Source organism: Rana temporaria, chromosome 13 (assembly GCF_905171775.1).
Source record: "Rana temporaria chromosome 13, aRanTem1.1, whole genome shotgun sequence".
Taxonomy (NCBI): Eukaryota; Metazoa; Chordata; class Amphibia; order Anura; family Ranidae; genus Rana; species Rana temporaria.
In genome coordinates, this window is record NC_053501.1 from 118500896 (window position 1) to 118519677 (window position 18782).

Here is an 18782-nt window from a genome sequence, read left to right on the forward strand (position 1 = left end):
GGATTTGGCGTATGCTGGAAGCCATTGCTTCTTTAGCAACCACTGACAGATAGGAATATGTGGTGATGTCACTAGTTTCTAAGGATATGGCGGGTGCCGGCAGTCACTGCTTCCTTGGCAACCACTGACAGAGATAGGAAACTGTCATATATAGTAGCAGAACACTGAATAAGATGACCCCTCCCAGATGTTGGCCATAGCCCAGGGCCCAGAAGAAGAAGACCCCCTCCCAGGTGTTGACCATAGCTCAGGGCTCAGAAGAAGATGACCCCTACCATGTGTTGACCATAGCTCAGGGCTCAGAAGAAGATGACCCCTCCCAGGTGTTGACCATAGCCCAGGGCCCAGAAGAAGATGACCCCTCTCAGGTGTTGATCATAGCCCAGGGCCCAGAAGAAGGTGACTCCTCCCAGGTGTTGGTCATAGCCTGGGGCACAGAAGAAGATGACCCCTCCCAGGTGTTAGTCATAGCCCGGGACACAGAAGAAGACCCCTCCCAGGTGTTGGCTATAGACTGGGGCCCAGAAAAAGATGACCGCTCCCAGGTGTTGACCATAGCCCAGGCCCAGAAGAAGATGACCCCCTCCCAGGTGTTGGCCATAGCCCAGGGCCCAGAAGAAGGTGACCCCTCCCAGGTGTTGGTCATAGTCTGGGACACAGAAGATGACCCCTCCCAGATGTTGACCATAGCCCAGGCCCAGAAGAAGATGACCCCTCTCAGGTTATGTCCGTAGCCCGGGGCCCAGTAGAAGATGACCCCCTCCCAGGTGTTGGCCATAGCCCAGGGCCCAGAAGAAGGTGACCCCTCCCAGGTTTTGGCCATAGCCTGGGGCCCAGAAGATGATGACCCCTCCCAGATGTGGACTATAGCCTGGGGGCCAAAAGAATATGATCCCTCCCAGGTGTTGACCATAGCTTGAGGCTGAGAAGAAGATGACCCCTCCCAGATGTTGACCATAGCCCAGGGCCCAGAAGAAGATGACCCCTTTCCAGGTGTTGTCCATAGCCCAGGGCCCAGAGGAAGATGACCCCTCCCAGGTGTTGGACATAGCCCGGGACACAGAAAAAGATGACCCCTCCCAGGTGTTGACCATAGCCTGGGGCCCAGAAAAAGATGACCCCTCCCACGTGTTGACCATAGCCCGGGGCCCAGAAGAAGATGACCCCTCCCAGGTGTTGGTCATACCCCAGGGCACAGAAGATGATGACCCCCCATGATAAATGAGCCCCTTTGTATTGTAGTCTTCTAAACTATTCCTGGTGTCTAGTTCCAGCTATAAATAGCCTCCAAACGACCCCTCTGTCCCGCCCCAAGGTCGCCCTCCGGAGTATTTATTTCTGCGGCTCAGAGATGCGGCTCGGCTGATCTTTGATCACAACTCAGTCCAGCGTGCCGGAAACCTCATCTCGCCCTTTTCATAATTTTTTTCCCTCTGGTGTCACGGACCCGCGCCCGCCCGTCAGCCAGGATCCAACCAAATTAGCAGATGAAATATTCAGCAGGAGGAACGCTAAGATTTCACTCCGGTGGCAACAGAAAACCCAGCTAAGGAGAGGATGACGGCGACTTTCTCCACTCCGCTTCTGTGAGACGAAAAAAAGAAAAGGTGAGCGCTCGCCAAGAGGGGCCGTGGTCGCCCTATGTAGGCCTACATCGGGCAGATTTGAGTGATTTTGGCACTTTTTTATTCCCATAAAATGGAAACACGCTTTCGGGTGTTTTATCACGCGTTTTTACATGATTTTCTGCTTATATGAAAAATTTCTAAACTAAAATAGTAATTAGATATAAATAAAAAAATGGAAAATAAATACACAAATAACTACAAATCATCATAAATAAATAATCAAAATAAATTAATAATGTAATAATACATCAAGAAAAAAAAATTAACCAGTAACCTAAAAAAATAATTAATATTATTATTTTTATTATTATTATTATTGTTAATAATATTAATAATAATAAAATAATAATAATAATAATAATATTTAAACATTCAAACTTGAACAAAAATAATACATTACTATTAATAATAAAAATAATAATCATAATAATAATGTATTTATTTATTTTGTGTTAGGGTATTAAGTTATTTATTATTATTATTATTATTATTATTATTAATATTAATAATAATAATAATAATTTAAAACACCCAGACTCAAACAAAAATAATAAATTACCATTAATAATAAATAATAATCATCATAATAATAATGTATTTATTTATTTTGTGTTAGGGTAAGGGTATTTAGTTATTTTTTATTATTATTATTATTATTATTATTATTATTATTTTATTATTAATAATAATGTATTTATTTATTTAGGGTATTTAGTTATTTATTATTATTATTATTATTATTATAGTAATTTATTATTTTTGTTGGAGTTTGGGTGTTTTAAATTATTATTATTATATAATATTAATAATATCAATAATAATAATAATAATAATAATAATTTAAAACACCCAAACTCAAACAAAAATAATAAATTACTATTAATAATAATCATAATAATAATAATGTATTTATTTATTTTGTGTTAGGGTAAGGGTATTTAGTTATTTATTATTATTATTATTATTTTATTATTAATAATAATGTATTTATTTATTTAGGGTTAGGGTATTTAGTTATGTATTATTATTATTATTATTATTATTATTATTATTATTATTATTATTATTTTTATTATAGTAATTTATTATTTTTGTTGGAGTTTGGGTGTTTTAAATTATTATTAGTATTATTATTATTATTATTATTATTATTATTATATAATATTAATAATATCATAATAATAATAATTTAAAACACCCAAACTCCAACAAAAATAATAAATTACTATTAATAATAAAAATTAATAATTATCCCCCATCAAATCATTCTCTGCAGCTATTACCTTTTGTACCACCACCCCCTCCCTTTAAAATGTAAGCTCTACAAGTCGGGCCCTCCTGTACCTTTTGTATTGAACTGTACTGTAATTTTGTTGTCCTATACATTGCATGAACTGTTGGCACTATAAAACGTGTAGAATATTAATAATACTAATAATAATCATGATAATAATATTTTTTATTTATTTTGTGTTAAAGTTAGGGGTTAATTATTTATTTATTATTACTTAGTATTTACTGTATATATGGAATTTATTATTTATTTATGATTATTTTTATTTATTGTGTATTTATTTTATATTTATGTATTAATTTATTATAATTATTTATTTTATTATTATTATTATTATTATTATTATTATTATTATTATTATTATTATTATAACTTGTAATAGTAGTAGTATTATTTACACCCTAAAAAAAAAACATGAAACCCCAACCCCTAATCCTAACCTTAACTCTAACCTCTTACACCAAAAAAATAAAAATAACAAATTAATAAAAAAAAAGTAAAAAAGAAATAAAAGCTAGTGGAAAAACGAAAAAAGCTGAAATACCTAGCAACAGATAATAGTTTTCTCTATTGGCTAATAAAAAAAAACCTAAACACAAAAACGCTGTATAAAAAAGCCAGAAAAAGGCTCATAGATGCCAAGCTCAGGTGTGAATGCAGCCTAAGGCTGGGTTCACACCGTCACCTCATGCGGCTCACGGCAGGGGTCCGGTGCGTGCTGGTTCACCGGTTCAGGTCCAATTTCAGCCCGAATTTTGGGCTGAAATCGATCCTGAAACGCACCAAAAAAAGCAGGCGTCTTTCGGGCACACCGCACCGGACCCGCTGCGGAGAATTGTGAACCGGCTCAATGGAGAGCCAGTCACATTCTCCTGCTATGCGAATTGAATGTGGGGAAACCGGTATTCAATTCGCATTGGTGTGAACCCGGCCTTAGAGAGGGGGGCAAGCAATGCTAGAACATAAGGGCGAAGAGGCCAAAGTGCGCCCCCTACAGGAGCTTCTCACACTACTGCAGGCAGCATATTTGCAGGACCTGCCCTTTTGCTACCGCCCCCCCCCCCCCCCCTTGCTGAAGCGCCTAAGGTGGCCACCTTTTCTGCCCACCCGTCGGCTCCTCCCATGGCTAGACATTTTCAATCCCTGGTGATCCCGCCATGAAGGTCCTTCTTGTTAGTGGGTGACAACGCTCTGTCCCTATGTCCCAATTGTGCTCCTGAGTTGTCACCCTGTCACATGGGCTACAGGTGGCCAACTGAGCACACATTACACAGGCATGGTTCATTGCAATGGTCACCGTCCGGAAACCAGCCCCAGAGGTGCCAACTGTCCCGGGACATCCGCACCGTCTCAGACCTCTATCCGGATTTGTGTTGGTCTATCACATAGAACCCCAATAAAATACATTTACGTTTTTTTTTGGTTGTAACATGACAACATTTTAGAAATTTCAAGGGGTGTGAATACTTTTTCCAAGGCAATGTATGTAACAAACAATGAAAAAAAAATAAAGAAAAAGTGGCAGTTGTTTATGATACATGGAGCACCAATGATACAACAGGTCATACAATACAATAGGTAAATACTGTATATATATACAGTATATATATATATATAGAAGAACAGGTTCTGGAAGTCATTAGCATAGTACAAGCTGTAACTCTCACATACGTGTTCCTGAACATGAAAACCGGTGTAACCGGTACCAAAATAAAAATAAATGATCATAAAAAATGATTAAAGTAAAGGAGGCGATAATACTAAAGATATAAAGCTCTTGGAAAATTCAATCTTTAATTATCAAAAATTACAAAACTGCTCCCTGGCTATTAATAGTAATGGGGACCTGTAAAGCCTTCCTCACCAGCCCGGGACCAAACAAATTGCACGATACCCAAACAAGTTGGATGCTCCTATTATGGGGGTGGTAATGGGGGCATCAAGCTTCCCTTTTGGAAAAGGGACAGGACACTGCATAGGCCGCAGGACAAGCGGGGAAACCAGAGAGAGGAGGACAGGCTAGCTATGAATGGCCATGGGGACAGGCTAGCCATGAATGGCCATTGGGTCAATCTGGCCACTATTCACCCTGGGCCTCAGGCTGGCCATTAAAGGGCATGGGGCACCTACTGGCCATGAATGGCTAGTGGACACCAGCCTGGTCAGTAATAATCATGGAGGTCAGGCTGGCCATGAATTGCCATAGGGGACAGGCTAGTCATGAATGCTCATAGGAGGTTGCCTTAGGGTTCAAACTAGCCATGAGGGTCAGTCTGGTCATTAACTGTCACAGGGCCTAGGTTGGCCATGGGGTTCCAACTAGCCTCGAATAGTCATGAGGGTTAATCTGGTTGTTAAGTGCCATGGAGCTCAGGCTGGCCAATAATGATCATGGGAGTCAAGCTGGCTTAGAATGGCCATGGGGAAACTAGCCTGGCCATGAATAGCTAAGGGGTCAGGCTCACCAAGAATGGCTATGGGGGTCAATCTGGCCATTAATCATTATGGGGCTCAGACTGGTCAAGAATAGTCATGGGGGCAAGCTAGCCATGAATGGCCATGATGGTCAGGCTAGGCATGAATGGCCATCATGGTCAGGCTAGGCATGAATTGCCATAGGGTTCAAACAAGCCATGAATGGCCACAAGAGGCAGGCTGGACAAGAATGGCCATGGGCTCAATCTGGCCATTATTCACCCTGGGGCTCAGGCTGGTCATTAAAGCCCATTGGGCACAGACCGCCATGAATAGCTGGGGGGGCAGGCTAGCCATTAATGCCCATGGGGCTTGCCATTGGGTTCTAACTAGCCATGAATAGCCATGAGGGTCAATCTGGTTGTTAGCTGTCGTAGGGCTCAGGCTGGCCATTAATGATCATGGGAGTCAAGCTGGCTAAGAATGGCCATGGGGAAACAGCTAGACAAGAATGGCCATGAGGGTTAATCTGGCCAATAATTGTCTTAGGGCTCAGGCTGGCCATGAATGACCAGGGGACACTTGCCTGGCCATGAATAGCCAAGGGGTCAGGCTCACCAAGAATGGCTATCGGGGTCAATCTGGCCATTAATCATCATGGGGCTCAGGATGGCCATGAATGGATATGGGGGACAGGCTAGGCATTAATTGCCATAGGGTTCAAACTAGCCATGAATGGCCATGAGAGGCAGGCTGGACAAGAATGGCCAAAGGGGTCAACCTGGCCATTATTCATCATGGGGCTCAGACTGGCTACGAATGGCTATGGGGGACAGGCTGACCATGAATTGTTACAACTAATGATTTGGCCATAAACAGACATTAATGACACATAGGTTAAAGATCTCTAACCCCCTGCTGACCTGATGGGGCATGTGCATGGTATGGGAGTGCTGCCTGTACCCCCCTATCAGCAGCCCTGCTGCCCAGTGCTGGACCATCATCATGATTACCCAATAAAGGTCAGTTTAAGATAAGACAAGGTATGTGCATCTATATGATGTCTAAATCTCTCTGTTATTGAACCCCCAGGTCTGTGTCGTCATCGATAGAGCGCAGCTACACATAATGAGTGCTCCGGCCTGCGGGCCCTCCATGTGCTCTGTATGAAGATGGGGACAAGCAACTTTATCCAGAGACTGAACGTGACACTACAGCCGGTGGTCCTCTTGGTGACTATTGGGGTCTTGCTCAGAGAGTCATGCATCTGCTGTCCTCCTACATGCGACTGCCCGTCTCACGACAACGCCACCCTGTGCAAACACCGTCTTCTCAGTTTGATTCCAGTGGAGATCCCCCCCTCTTCCCATTTCTTGGATCTAAGTTATAACCGGATCAGATCAGTTCAGCACGGGACCTTTTCCCACCTGCAGGATCTCCAGGAACTAGACTTGAGCCACAACCAGCTCTCCCGCATAGAACCCGGAGCCTTCAGCGGCCTGCCAAAAATGCGCATCCTGTTGATGCACCACAATCAGCTCAAGCTTCTGTCTCCGGGAGTCTTTTTGGGAATGCCGGGACTTAATTGGTTAGACGTCAGGGAAAACCAGTTGGTCATCCTGCTGGATCAGACTTTCCGTGGCCTGCAGGAGCTTCGACACCTGGAGGTTGGCGACAACCCTCTGTTGTTCGTATCTCCCGCAGCCTTCCTGGGGATGCCTCTTCTGCAGAGAATGGGGTTGGAGAAAACTAAACTGGGCAGGGTACCTTCTCTGGCTCTGGCTTCTCTGCCCCAACTTTCTGAACTAAGACTGGGTGGAGTGACCAGCACGGTTCTACGGGACCTCTCGTTTTCAAACATGCCATCATTGAGAGTACTAGATATAGACCATTGGCCTTCTCTTGCAAATCTTGGAGCACACAGCCTGACTAGTCTCAATCTTACCTCCCTATCGCTAACCAACTGCAACCTAAGGTCTGTCCCGGAGGAAGCACTGAGGTCTCAGCTCCACCTACGTAGGTTGGACCTCTCTCAAAACCCCATTTCTTTCCTTACTGAAGGGTGTTTTTGTGATCTGAAAAGGTTGGAGGAGTTACGGTTGTCTGGTGGAAGACTAAGCTCTATACCTTCCAATGCTTTTCATGGCCTGGACCACCTCCGTATGTTAGACCTTTCAGACAATCCGATTCAATGGGTAGAAGAAAATGCCCTCCCTCCCCCTGGTGTCCTGGAGACTGTGTTACTTTCTGGGACCACTTTGTCGTGCGACTGCCGTCTTTGTTGGCTCCTGCATCACAAAATCCATTTTGGAGGAAGGCCGCCAGTGTGCTCGGCCCCTGACTCGTTGAAGGGGATGGTTATCCCAGACCACTCAGAGCTGCTATGCCCAGAGTTTTTTACCTGCCAACCAGCCAAGATAATAGGACACGGTCCACGTGAGTTCAGGGTGCAGGAGGGCGACAGGCTGACTATCAGCTGTCAGAGTCAGGGTGTACCTGAACCCTCTACGCTGTGGGTGCTACCAAAAGTTCCATGGCCCGTGGACACGAAATCCACACACCCTGATGGCCCAGACACAGAACTCCCTCAACATGCACTAGGTTCTTCAGAGGAGGTAACAGAGTCAGTGCAGTTAGTAAAAGACTCTAAAAAATGGAGAACAACCAATACATCACAACCATCAAAACCGGTGGAGGGCCGAATCACCATTCTACCAGAAGGTTCCCTCCAGTTTCTACCGGTGCAAACCTTGGACACGGGGGATTACCTCTGCATGGCTACCAACCTGGCAGGGAATGACTCTGCCTGGATTCACCTGGAGGTCACACCATTCAACAGCAGCACAGTCTATTCTCCCCTCCCCATGGTCCACAGTCATCTTCTGGCCGTTATCACGGCCGGGGGAATCCTTCCCTTCATCAGTTCCGTGACGCTTTGCTTCATCTTCATCTTCCTCTGGAGCCGCGGACGCGGGAATATCAAACACACGGCCAATATAGATTATATTCCCAGGACTTCAAGGGCAAGTTCATCACCAGAGGACAATAAATTCACCATGAAACTCATCTGACGGAGTAAAATATAGACTGGGGTAGAAATGTACTATAAGAAGGACAATCTGTGCAGAAGATATGATTTGTTCTATTAAGGCCCAAATATTCGAAGGAAATATGTTTGGAGTTAGGGGCTTAGAGTATAAAATTATAAGAGAACTAGGGATGCACTTGGGTTGGTCTGAACCCAAGTCTGGCAGAACCCAGAAATAAGCTGTCAGTGCCAGCCCAATCAAATGTGACCAGGCCATTCTCTACCCCTCAGCTGCACATACGCAAAGGGGGGTGGGAACGCTTGTGACATCATTTACCTAATATAACCACATGACCATATTAGTGTCTATGCCACTGACCTATTATGGCCATGGGGCCTTGTAACGTCAATGAAATTGACCTATTATGGTCATGAGGCCATGTTACGTAAGTGACATTGACCTATTATGGCCATGGGGCCATGCTACGTCAATGACAGTGACCTATTATGGCCATGGGGCCATGCTATGTCAATGACAGTGACCTATTATGGCCATGGGGCCATGTTACATCTATGACATTGACTTATTATGGTCCTGAGGCCAAGTTACATCAATGACATTGACCTATTATGGTCATGGGGCCATGTTACGTCAATGACATTGACCAATTGTGGCTATGGGGCCCTGTTACGTCAATGACATTGACCAATTGTGGCTATGGGGCCCTGTTACGTCAATGACATTGACCAATTGTAGCAATGGGACCATGTTGATCAATTATGCTCATGGGGCCAAGTTTTACGTCAATGACATTGACCTATTATGGCCATGGGGCCATGGGGCCATGTTGATAAATTATGGTCATGGGGCCATGTTACGTCAATGACGTTGACCTATTATGGTCATGGGGCCATGTTACTTCAATGATATTGGCCTATTATGGCCATAGGGCCACATTGATAAATGATGGTCTTGGGCCATGTTTAAGCCAATTATATTGACCTATTATGGCCATGGGGCCATGCTACGTCAACGACATTGCGGCATTATGGCCATGGGGCCATGTTGATAAATGATGGTCAATGGGCCATGTTAAGTCAATTACTTTGACCTGATTTATAAGGAAACCTCTCAGTAAAGAAAGAAAAACATAACATAAAAGTACCATCATTCTAACATAATTTGAGTAGAGGTAAGGTTTATTTGGGACCCCAGAGACCCAGAAAAAAACCGAGGGAAGTGGGCAAGGGCTAATGGACTATGTCGGTACTTAGGTAAGTCAGTTATCAAAAGAGTATCTTTTGATAACTGACATACCTAAGTACCGACATAGTCCATTAGCCCTTGCCCACTTCCCTAGTTTTTTTTCTGGGTCTCTGGGGTCCCAAATAAACCTTACCTCTACTCAAATTACTTTGACCTATAATGTCCATGTTACGTCAATGACTTTGACCTATTGTGGTCACCAGGCCATGTTACGTCAGTGACATTGACCTATTATGACCATGGTGCCATGTTACGTCAATGACATTGACCTATTATGGTCATGGGGCCATGTTATATCAATGACATTGACCTATTGTGGCCATGGGGCCATGTTGATCAATTATGGTCATGGGGCCAAGTTTACGTCCATGACATTGACCTATTATGGTCATGGGGCCATGTTACGTCAATGACATTGGGGCCATGTTGATAAATTATAATCATGGGGCCATGTTGATAAATTATAGTCATGGGGCCATGTTACAATTACATTGACCTATTATGGCCATGGGGTCAGGTTGATAAATGATGGTCATGGGGCCACGTTATGTCAATGACATTGACCTATCATGGCCATGGGGCCATAGGTCAATGATTTCACGAGCATCCCCGTCTCTTTTTGTACGCACAGCTGCAGGGAGGGAAATTCCTGGCTCAAAGTTGATTGGCTAGGCTCTGACGGCATCCTTCTGAGTTTGGCTGAACATAGTTTCAGACTGAACCCAAGCTCTTCCCCAATGAGAACCTCTTCTTACTATGAATTGCATGAGGCTCTACCTATCCATTCCTTCACCCAAGATTCTCCCAAGAAAAATGTGTAAATCTTGGGTGAAAACATTGTTACAGTAAAGTATTGTGACTGGGAATGACCAGAATGATTGCACAAAAATTGATTTAATTTCACAATTACTAAAATTTTCTCCAAATCGATCTCAAAGTCCCCTATGCAAGATTGCTGTCACCCTATCCATAATCCTAAGGCAAATTTACTTAAAAAAATAGATAAAAATTACATTGTTTTATTTATGGAGACAGACATGTGATACATTTTTTAAAGCTTTGAAAAAAAAAATTTTCATAAAAGAAAAAAAAAATCTTATAATAAAACACTGTTGATGGCGCCACTAGCAGGAAAATCACCTGCCATTTAATGTCATTTTTTTTTTCATGCCCGAGGCATAGGATGTTTATTTTAAAATGTAATGTATATTTAAAAATGTATTTAATAAAAAAATAAAAATAAAATAAACCCAAGAAAAAAAATTATTTTCATGCCCGAGGCATAGGATTTTTAATTATGAATAAAAATAAAACTGGATGACTGATTTTTTTATATTTGGAACGATTGTTATATTTAAAAATGTATTTAATAAAAAAATAAACCCAAGATTTTTTTTTTTTACAAATTGGAGCTAATCAGTTCGAAGATGTGGTGTCAAAAACAATTGATCAAATTTACAAAAAAAAAAAAAAAAAATCACCTGGTTTTATTTATGGAGACAGCCACATGATCATTATTTCAGTGCTAATTCGTTTTTCTATAGCTTTGAAAAAAAAATTGTTTAAAAAAAAAAAATCTTATTATAACACAGATTATGGCGCCACTAGCAGGAAAATCGCTGTCACATAATAGCAGTAGGCGGTCCTGCCATTTAATGTCATTTATTTTCATGCCCAAGGCGTTTTATATTTGGAACGATTGTTATATTTAAAAATGTATTTAATAAAAAAACAACAATAAACCCAAGAAAAAAAATAATCATAAATTGAAGCTAAAAGTTTTTTTTTCAAAAAATCACCTGGTTTTATTTTATGGAGACAGCCGTGTGATCATTATTTTAGTGCTAATTCGTTTTTTATAGCTTTGCAAAAATAAATTTCATTAAAAGAAAAAAAAATTATTATAATAACACTGATTATGGCGCCACTAGCAGGAAAATCACCGTCACATAATAGCAGTAGGCGGTCCTGCCATTTAATGTCCTTTATTTTCATACCTGAGGCGTAGGATGTTTATTTATGAATAAAAACAAAACTGGACGACTGATTTTTTATATTTGGAACGATTGTTGGGCCAGATTCTCAAAGACTTACGGCGGGGTATCTCCAGATACGCCGTCGTAAGTCCGAATGGCCGCCGTCGTATCTATGCGCCTGATTCATAGATTCAGCTACGCATAGATTGGGCCAAGATACGAGCGGCGTAAGTCTCCTACGCCGTCGTATCTTGGGGTGCATATTTACGCTGGCCGCTAGGTGGCGCTTCCGTTGATTTCCGCGTTGAATATGTAAATGAGCAAGATACGCCGATTCACGAACGTACGTACGCTCGTCGCAATTAGTTACGCCGTTTACGTAAGACATACGCCGGCGTAAAGATAAAGCTGGTCTCTAGGTGGCGCAGCCCATGCAAGGTATGGATGTCGGAACAGGCGTATCTTTTTACATCGTTTACGTAAGTCGTACGCGAATAGGGCTGTGTGTAAGTTACGTTCACGTCGTAGGCAGTGTTCGACGTATCTTAGGCTTTCTATCCGACGCATGCGCACTGGGATACGTCCACGGACGGCGCATGCGCCGTTCGTTCGAAGCGTCATTTAAGTGGGGTCATGCTTAATTTACATAAAACACACCCACCTCTTCCACATTTGAATTAGGCGCGCTTACGCTGGCCGATTTGCGCTACGCCGTCGTAACTTAGGACGCAAGTGCTTTGTGAATACAGCACTTGCCTCTCTAAGTAGCGGCGGCGTAGCGTAAATAAGATACGCTACGCCCGCACAACGTAATGCCGCCCTACGTGAATCTAGGCCGTTATATTTAAAAATGTATTTAATAAAAAATAAAACAATAAATCTAAGAAAAAAAAACATAAATTGGGGCTAAATAGTTTGAAGATGTGATGTCCTTGTAACTTCCTCTGTGCTAAAAAGAAAGCAGATTGGTATCTTCCTTCAGTAAACTACTACTGGGGGGGGGGGGGTCCCCTTAGTCTGCCTGTAAAGTGGAGCATCTGTACCATGTATAGAACCTGATGCAGCAAAACTGACATTAATAAATAAGAAAATGGCATTAAAATTTATGGAAATTCAATATTATTGCCGGCAATACAAAAATGTTTAAAAAAACAGACCCTTCTGATCTGGAATGGATTTTATGGGGAACGTTGGGTTCCCCTTAAAATAGTTTAAAAAAAAATGGCATGGTGTCCTCAAATTTATAAAAAAAAATAAAAATCACCTGGTTTTATTTATGGAGACAGACATGTGATCATTATTTCAGTGCTAATTTGTTTTTTATAGCTTTGAAAAAATACATTTCATTAAAAGAAAAAAATAAATCTTATAATAACACTAATTATGATGCCACTAGCAGGAAAATCATTGTCACATAATAGCAGTAGGAGGTCCTGCCATTTAATGTCATTTATTTTCATGCCCGAGGCGTAAGATGTTTATTTATGAATAAAAATAAAACTGGACGACTGATTTTTTATATTTGGAACGATTGTTAGATTTAAAAATGTATTTAATAAAAAAACAACAATAAACCCAAAAAGAAAAAAAAAACATAAATTGGAGCTAATCAGTTCGAAGATGTGGTATCTGCATTTGCTTTCTGCAAAAAATACCTGTTGATCCTGCCAAAAATCCAGCGTCCTTGTAACTTTTTCTGTGCTGAAAAGAAAGCTAATTTTTTATTTTCCTTCAGTAAATTACTACTGGGGGGGGGGGTCCCCTTAGTCTGCCTGTAAAGTGGAGCATCTGTACCATGTATGGAACCTGATGCAGCAAAATTGACATTTATAAATAAGAAAATGGCATTTAAATTGTCAGCAACACAAAAATGTTAATAAAACAGCGTGGGGGTCCCGCCCAATCCATATCAGGCCCTGCTGGTCTGGAACTCAATGCCATAATTTTTTTTAAAAACGGCCTGGAGTCCCCCCCAAAATCCATACCAGACCCTTACCTGAGCACGCAGCCCGGCAGGTCAAGAAAGGGGGGACAAGCGAGTGCCCCACCTACTGAACTATACCAGGCCACATGCCCTCAACGTAGTGGGGGGTTCTTTAGGGTGGGGGGGGCAGAGACATTGCCCCCATGTTGATGGGGACAAGAGCCTCTTCCCGACAACCCTGGCCTGTGGATGTGGGGGGGTTAATCAGAATCTGGAAGCCCCTTTTAACAACTAGAAACTAGATCCCAGCCCCCCTTGTATGTGAATGAGTATGGGGTATGTTGTACCCCTACACATTCACCAAAAAAAACCAAGAGGCAGTTTTTGACAATTACGAAAAAAATAAAAAACAAGGCCCCCCCCCATGTAGATCCATCGTCAATTACGATGCCCACCGCCAGGGCCATCTTTTCCATTGGGCACGCTGGGCAGTTGCCCGGGGGCCCCGCTTGCCTGGGGGGCCCCACCGGCTGCCCAGCAACCCCAGTAAAGAAATTGTGGAGAGTGACGGGTTAGAACTGCCCATGCCCAGTTTGCGGAAATCACAGAGAAGATCCGGTCCTCCACGAGTGCGGGGGGGGGGGGGTTGCTGATGTAAGGGGGGAGTGAATGCAAAAATGTAAGGGGGCACTGATATAAAGTTTCCCCCTCCTATATTAGTGACCCCCCTTACCTTAGTGTATTTACTCTACGGAAGGTGGTCTCTGGTCACCAGAGTGCCCCCCACATCAGAGTTCCCCTTTACATCAGAGTCTGCAGGATTCCCCCTTACAATGCAAGGGGGAACACAGTCCGCAGACCCTGATGTAAGTGGGAAAGAGAAAGCAGTGGACTCTGATATTAGGTGGTCTCTGGTCACCAGAGCCCCCCTCCACATCAGAGTTCCCACCTTAGATCATGATCTGCAGCATTCCCCTTTACATAAGAGTTCCCTTTTACTGTAAGGGGGAATCCTGCAGACTCTGATGTAAGAGGAAACTCTGTGCTGGCTGGGTTATAGTAACCTGACCTTCATGTCAATGAAGACATTTTTTTTTTTTTTACTTTTGTATAACTTAAACACATTGCTAATAGCACTAGCTATATGTTTATAGTTTAAATACTGACATTTGCATTGTTCGGCACTGAAAACTGTAATTGTAGGTACTTTTTTTGCAGTGGCAGTAAAACATGTGGTTCTGCCAGTAAATTGTATGATTTTTGTCAGTAAATTCTCGTGCGTGATTGTGTAGACAGGGCCCCAGTGCACTGTATTGCCCGGGGGCCTATAATGCTCTTAAGATGACACTGCCCACCGCCACCGCTGAACCCGAAAAAAAAAAAAACGCTCCACCCACAACGGAGGCTAATCGCCAAATGCCTGCTAGGTAAGGGGCGGGGCCGGCTAGAGACGTCACCCGGTGGCCTCGCCCCATTGCGACGTCATGACCGAACATCCTCCGGAGCGCCCGGCAAATTTGGGTGTTCGCCGAATGCCTGCTAGGTAAGGGGCGGGGCCGGCTGGAGACGTCACCCGGTGGCCTCGCCCCATTGCGAAGTCATGACCGAAACATCCTGCCGAGCGCCCGGCATAGTTCGGGTGTTCGCCGAATGCCTGCTCTGTCGTTTGACGGTTGATAAATAGGTAAGGGGCGGGCCGCCTGGTGACGTCAGCCAGTGGCCTCGCAACCCCTTGTGACGTCACCAACAGAACATTCTGCCCGGCAAATTCGGGTGTTCGCGGAATGGGGGCGAATGGGGGCGAACAGGCGATGTTCGGGTTCGAAACTTTTGCTCGGCTCGAAAATTTTGGACTCTACTCGGGAGCGAGCAAGAGAGGGGCGGCTACATTCCTACGTACAGTGAGACGATGGAGAACGATCGTAGCCGCCCCTCTAAACAGGAAGTCACGTCACAGCAGCCAAAAAATAAGGAATCTGGAGGAGGCTGAGAGGAATAGAAGGGAAATTTCTGAGAATATAGAATGAAACGAAGCATCAAATTCAGGGCTTTGTCTCCATCTAGTGGTCATTTTCGGAATTGCGGAATTACCTTTCGGCTCGTGTTTTGGCGTTCTTCTATCAGGAAAAGTATCTCAGGAACAAATCTTTATCTCTGATAACTTTACTGCTCATCATCAACTGTGACGTCACTGCGTGGGGGGGGGGGGTAGGGACGTGGGCGGGGCCTAGATCACCTAAATTCCTAATCGCGGCATCTCTGCCCAAGACAGGCGGGACCCAGTTCCCCAAATAGCAGCGAATCCACTTATGTAATGATGATGAGGAGGGATTAGAGGCGATTAGTTCCTACATATAATAGAGGCATCTCCATCCATTACCATCTCATTACATTCGATCTTCGGGTTCCAGAAAGGCGGGGCCAAATAAATAAAGAGGACCCGTCACGCCCATGCATGCGCAGTCCTGGCCACCAACCTCGTGTTGTCACCATAAGCCGAGTTACCCCCCTTCAGCTCGAGGTGGGCACGGGTGGGCACAGTAAGGATGGGCACAGTGATGATGGGCACAGTGAGGATGGGCACAGTGAGGATGGGCACAGTGAGGATGGGCACAGTGATGGTGGGCACAGTGAGGATGGGCACAGTGAGGATGGGCACAGTGAGGGTGGGCACAGTGAGGGTGGGCACAGTGAGGATGGGCACAGTGAGGATGGGCATGAGGGTGGGCACAGTGAGGATGGGCACAGTGAGGATGGGCACAGTGAGGATGGGCACAGTGAGGATGGGCACAGTGAGGGTGGGCACAGTGAGGATGGGCACAGTGAGGGTGGGCACAGTGAGGGTGGGCACAGTGAGGTTGTAATGGGCACAGTGAGGGTGGGCACAGTGAGGTTGTAATGGGCACAGTGACTTAATACAGATGAAAGGAATATCAGCACACAGAATACAATGTAACAATAATTATAATATTAAACCTGACCTCCAACCTCCGGGTGTATAGGCTCCTCCCCCTGGACTGAAATCCTCCCTCCAACCTCCGGGTGTACAGGCTCCTCCCCCTGGACTGGAACAGTTGGGGGGCTCGTCCGGGATGACCTGGGCTCAGGTGAAGTGGGCTGAATAATGCTGGTCATCAGATTTAAGGACGTCTAGTGGCAGTAAAAAGTACTGCAGGGGAAATCGAAAAAGGTTTTGGACTTTAGATCTACATTAAACCCTCCCCCCATCCTCCGGGTGTACAGGCTCCTCCCCCCCGGACTTAAACGGCTTCCTCTGATTTCACCGCACACTGTGAGCTTCTCACCATGTGCATTAGAAGCTGCAGCCAGTCATATAGAGCCCCGCCTCCTTTCCTGGCCGGAGGAGTTCCAGCATCATCTAGCACTTTCCTCCCCCAGCCTGGCTGGCCACACCCCTTTAATTGGATTTCACTTCCTTCAATCATGGAGGCTCAGCATCACCTGTGGGCGTTACCTACACAACCGAGAAACACCCACTCCTCCAGACTGACACCTGCTCATCATTTGATATTTGCATATCTCCTCCCACTATTTACATCAGGACTGAGGGCCTCCTTTAGAGGAGTACTGAGGCTGGGGGGGGGGATGGGATGTTTTCAGGAAGCCCCTCCCACCAGCCATGATCTGCCTGCATTGCCTAGAGAACCCCAGAGACCCAGTGATGATATCACTGGCCCCTCCCACCGGCCCCATTTGATATTTGCATAACTCCTCCCACTGTCTACATCAGGACTGAGGGCCTCCTTTAGAAGAGTACTGAGGCTGGGGAGGTTGGAAAGTTATTTTAGGAAGCCCCTCCCACCAGCCACGAATTGCCTGCATTGCATAGAGACCCAGTGATGACATCACCGGCCCCTCCCTGGCTGGCCCTGCCCCTTTAATCGAATATTACTTCCCTCAATCGTGGCGGCTCAGCATCACCTGTGGGCGTTACCTATACAATCTGTCTAGAAACACCCACTCCTCCAGACTGACACCCGCCCATCAGAGACCCGGTGATGACATCACCGGCCCCTCCCACCAGCCACGATCTGCCTGCATTGCCTAGAGAAGCACAGAGACCCGGCGATGACATCACCGGCCCCTCCCACCAGCCACGATCTGCCTGCATTGCATAGAGAAGCACAGAGACCCGGCGATGACATCACTGATCCTATAATAAGATATGGAATGAAAGGGGAAAGACTTGGAATTACAGCCGGGCCCCGCCACACACAGGACAATAGAATATGAAGTGCAAAGTACAATAACAACTGAACCTGCTGAGCTGCACGTTGCACGCCCCTCCCCCCCTCGCCTGGCCCCGCCCGAGGCTCAGGTGTCTCAGTCCGTCCCATGGGGGGCCTCCATACCCCCCAGGCTTGTGGCCTCCCCCGGGGACATTGATTGCTGGCTGTGCACCTCCTGAAATACACAACCCAACCGACCAGATCCCTACATTTCCCCCCCCCCCCCCCCTCCGGGGGACCCGGCCAGAGGCTCAGCCTCACAGCTCCTATTGGCTGCCTACCTCTAGAGCTCCGCCCACATGCCGGGGCCCTTTACAACGTCCATATAAATATATAAATCCGCTCTGTGAGCACCAAACGTCTTTACAAACCCAGATATTACCTTGTCAATGTAGCAGTGACATCATTAGTGTGCTGTACAGGGAGCGGAGCTGTGGGAGGGGCCCAGCAGGCTCCACCCACTACAAAAACAACTACAGGAGGAGGTGGAGACAAGACTAGAGTTGAGCGGACACCTGGATGTTCGGGTTCGGACCTGAACTTTAAAAAAAACAGTTCGGGTTCGGGAACCCGAACCCGAACTTCGATCCCCATTTAAGTCAATGGGACACGGACTTTTAGTAAAAAAAAACAAAAATGCGCGGAGGTCCCCGCAAATTCAATAACCAGACCCTTTAGGTCTGGTATGGATATTAAGGGGAACTCCGCCGTCAATTAAAAAAAAAAAATGACGTGGGGTTCCCCCCAAATATCCGTAACCAGACCCTTCATGTTGATGGGGACAAAGGTCTCATCCCCACAACCCTTGCCCGGTGGTGGGGGTCTGCGGGCGGGAGGCTTATCAGAATCTGGAAGACCCCTTTAACAAAGGGGACCCCCAGATCCTGCCCCCCCCTATGTGAAATGGTAGTGGGGTACACTGTACCTCTACCATTTCACGAAGGAAGTGTAAAAAGTTACCATTACCATTTCACATAGGGGGGGGGCAGGATCTGGGGGT

At 45.0% G+C, this 18782-nt stretch overlaps 1 protein-coding gene across 1 annotated transcript; it reads left to right on the forward strand.

The window, feature by feature from the left end:
* The first annotated feature begins 1372 nt into the window (after positions 1–1372).
* LOC120920392 (leucine-rich repeat and immunoglobulin-like domain containing-NOGO receptor-interacting protein 4) lies at positions 1373–9026 on the forward strand. Its single transcript, XM_040332451.1, has 2 exons — positions 1373–1607; positions 6430–9026. Exon 2 carries the CDS (start codon positions 6504–6506, stop codon positions 8406–8408), a length of 1905 nt encoding a protein of 634 aa, XP_040188385.1. The 5' UTR covers positions 1373–1607; positions 6430–6503; the 3' UTR covers positions 8409–9026.
* Positions 9027–18782: the final 9756 nt, after the last annotated feature.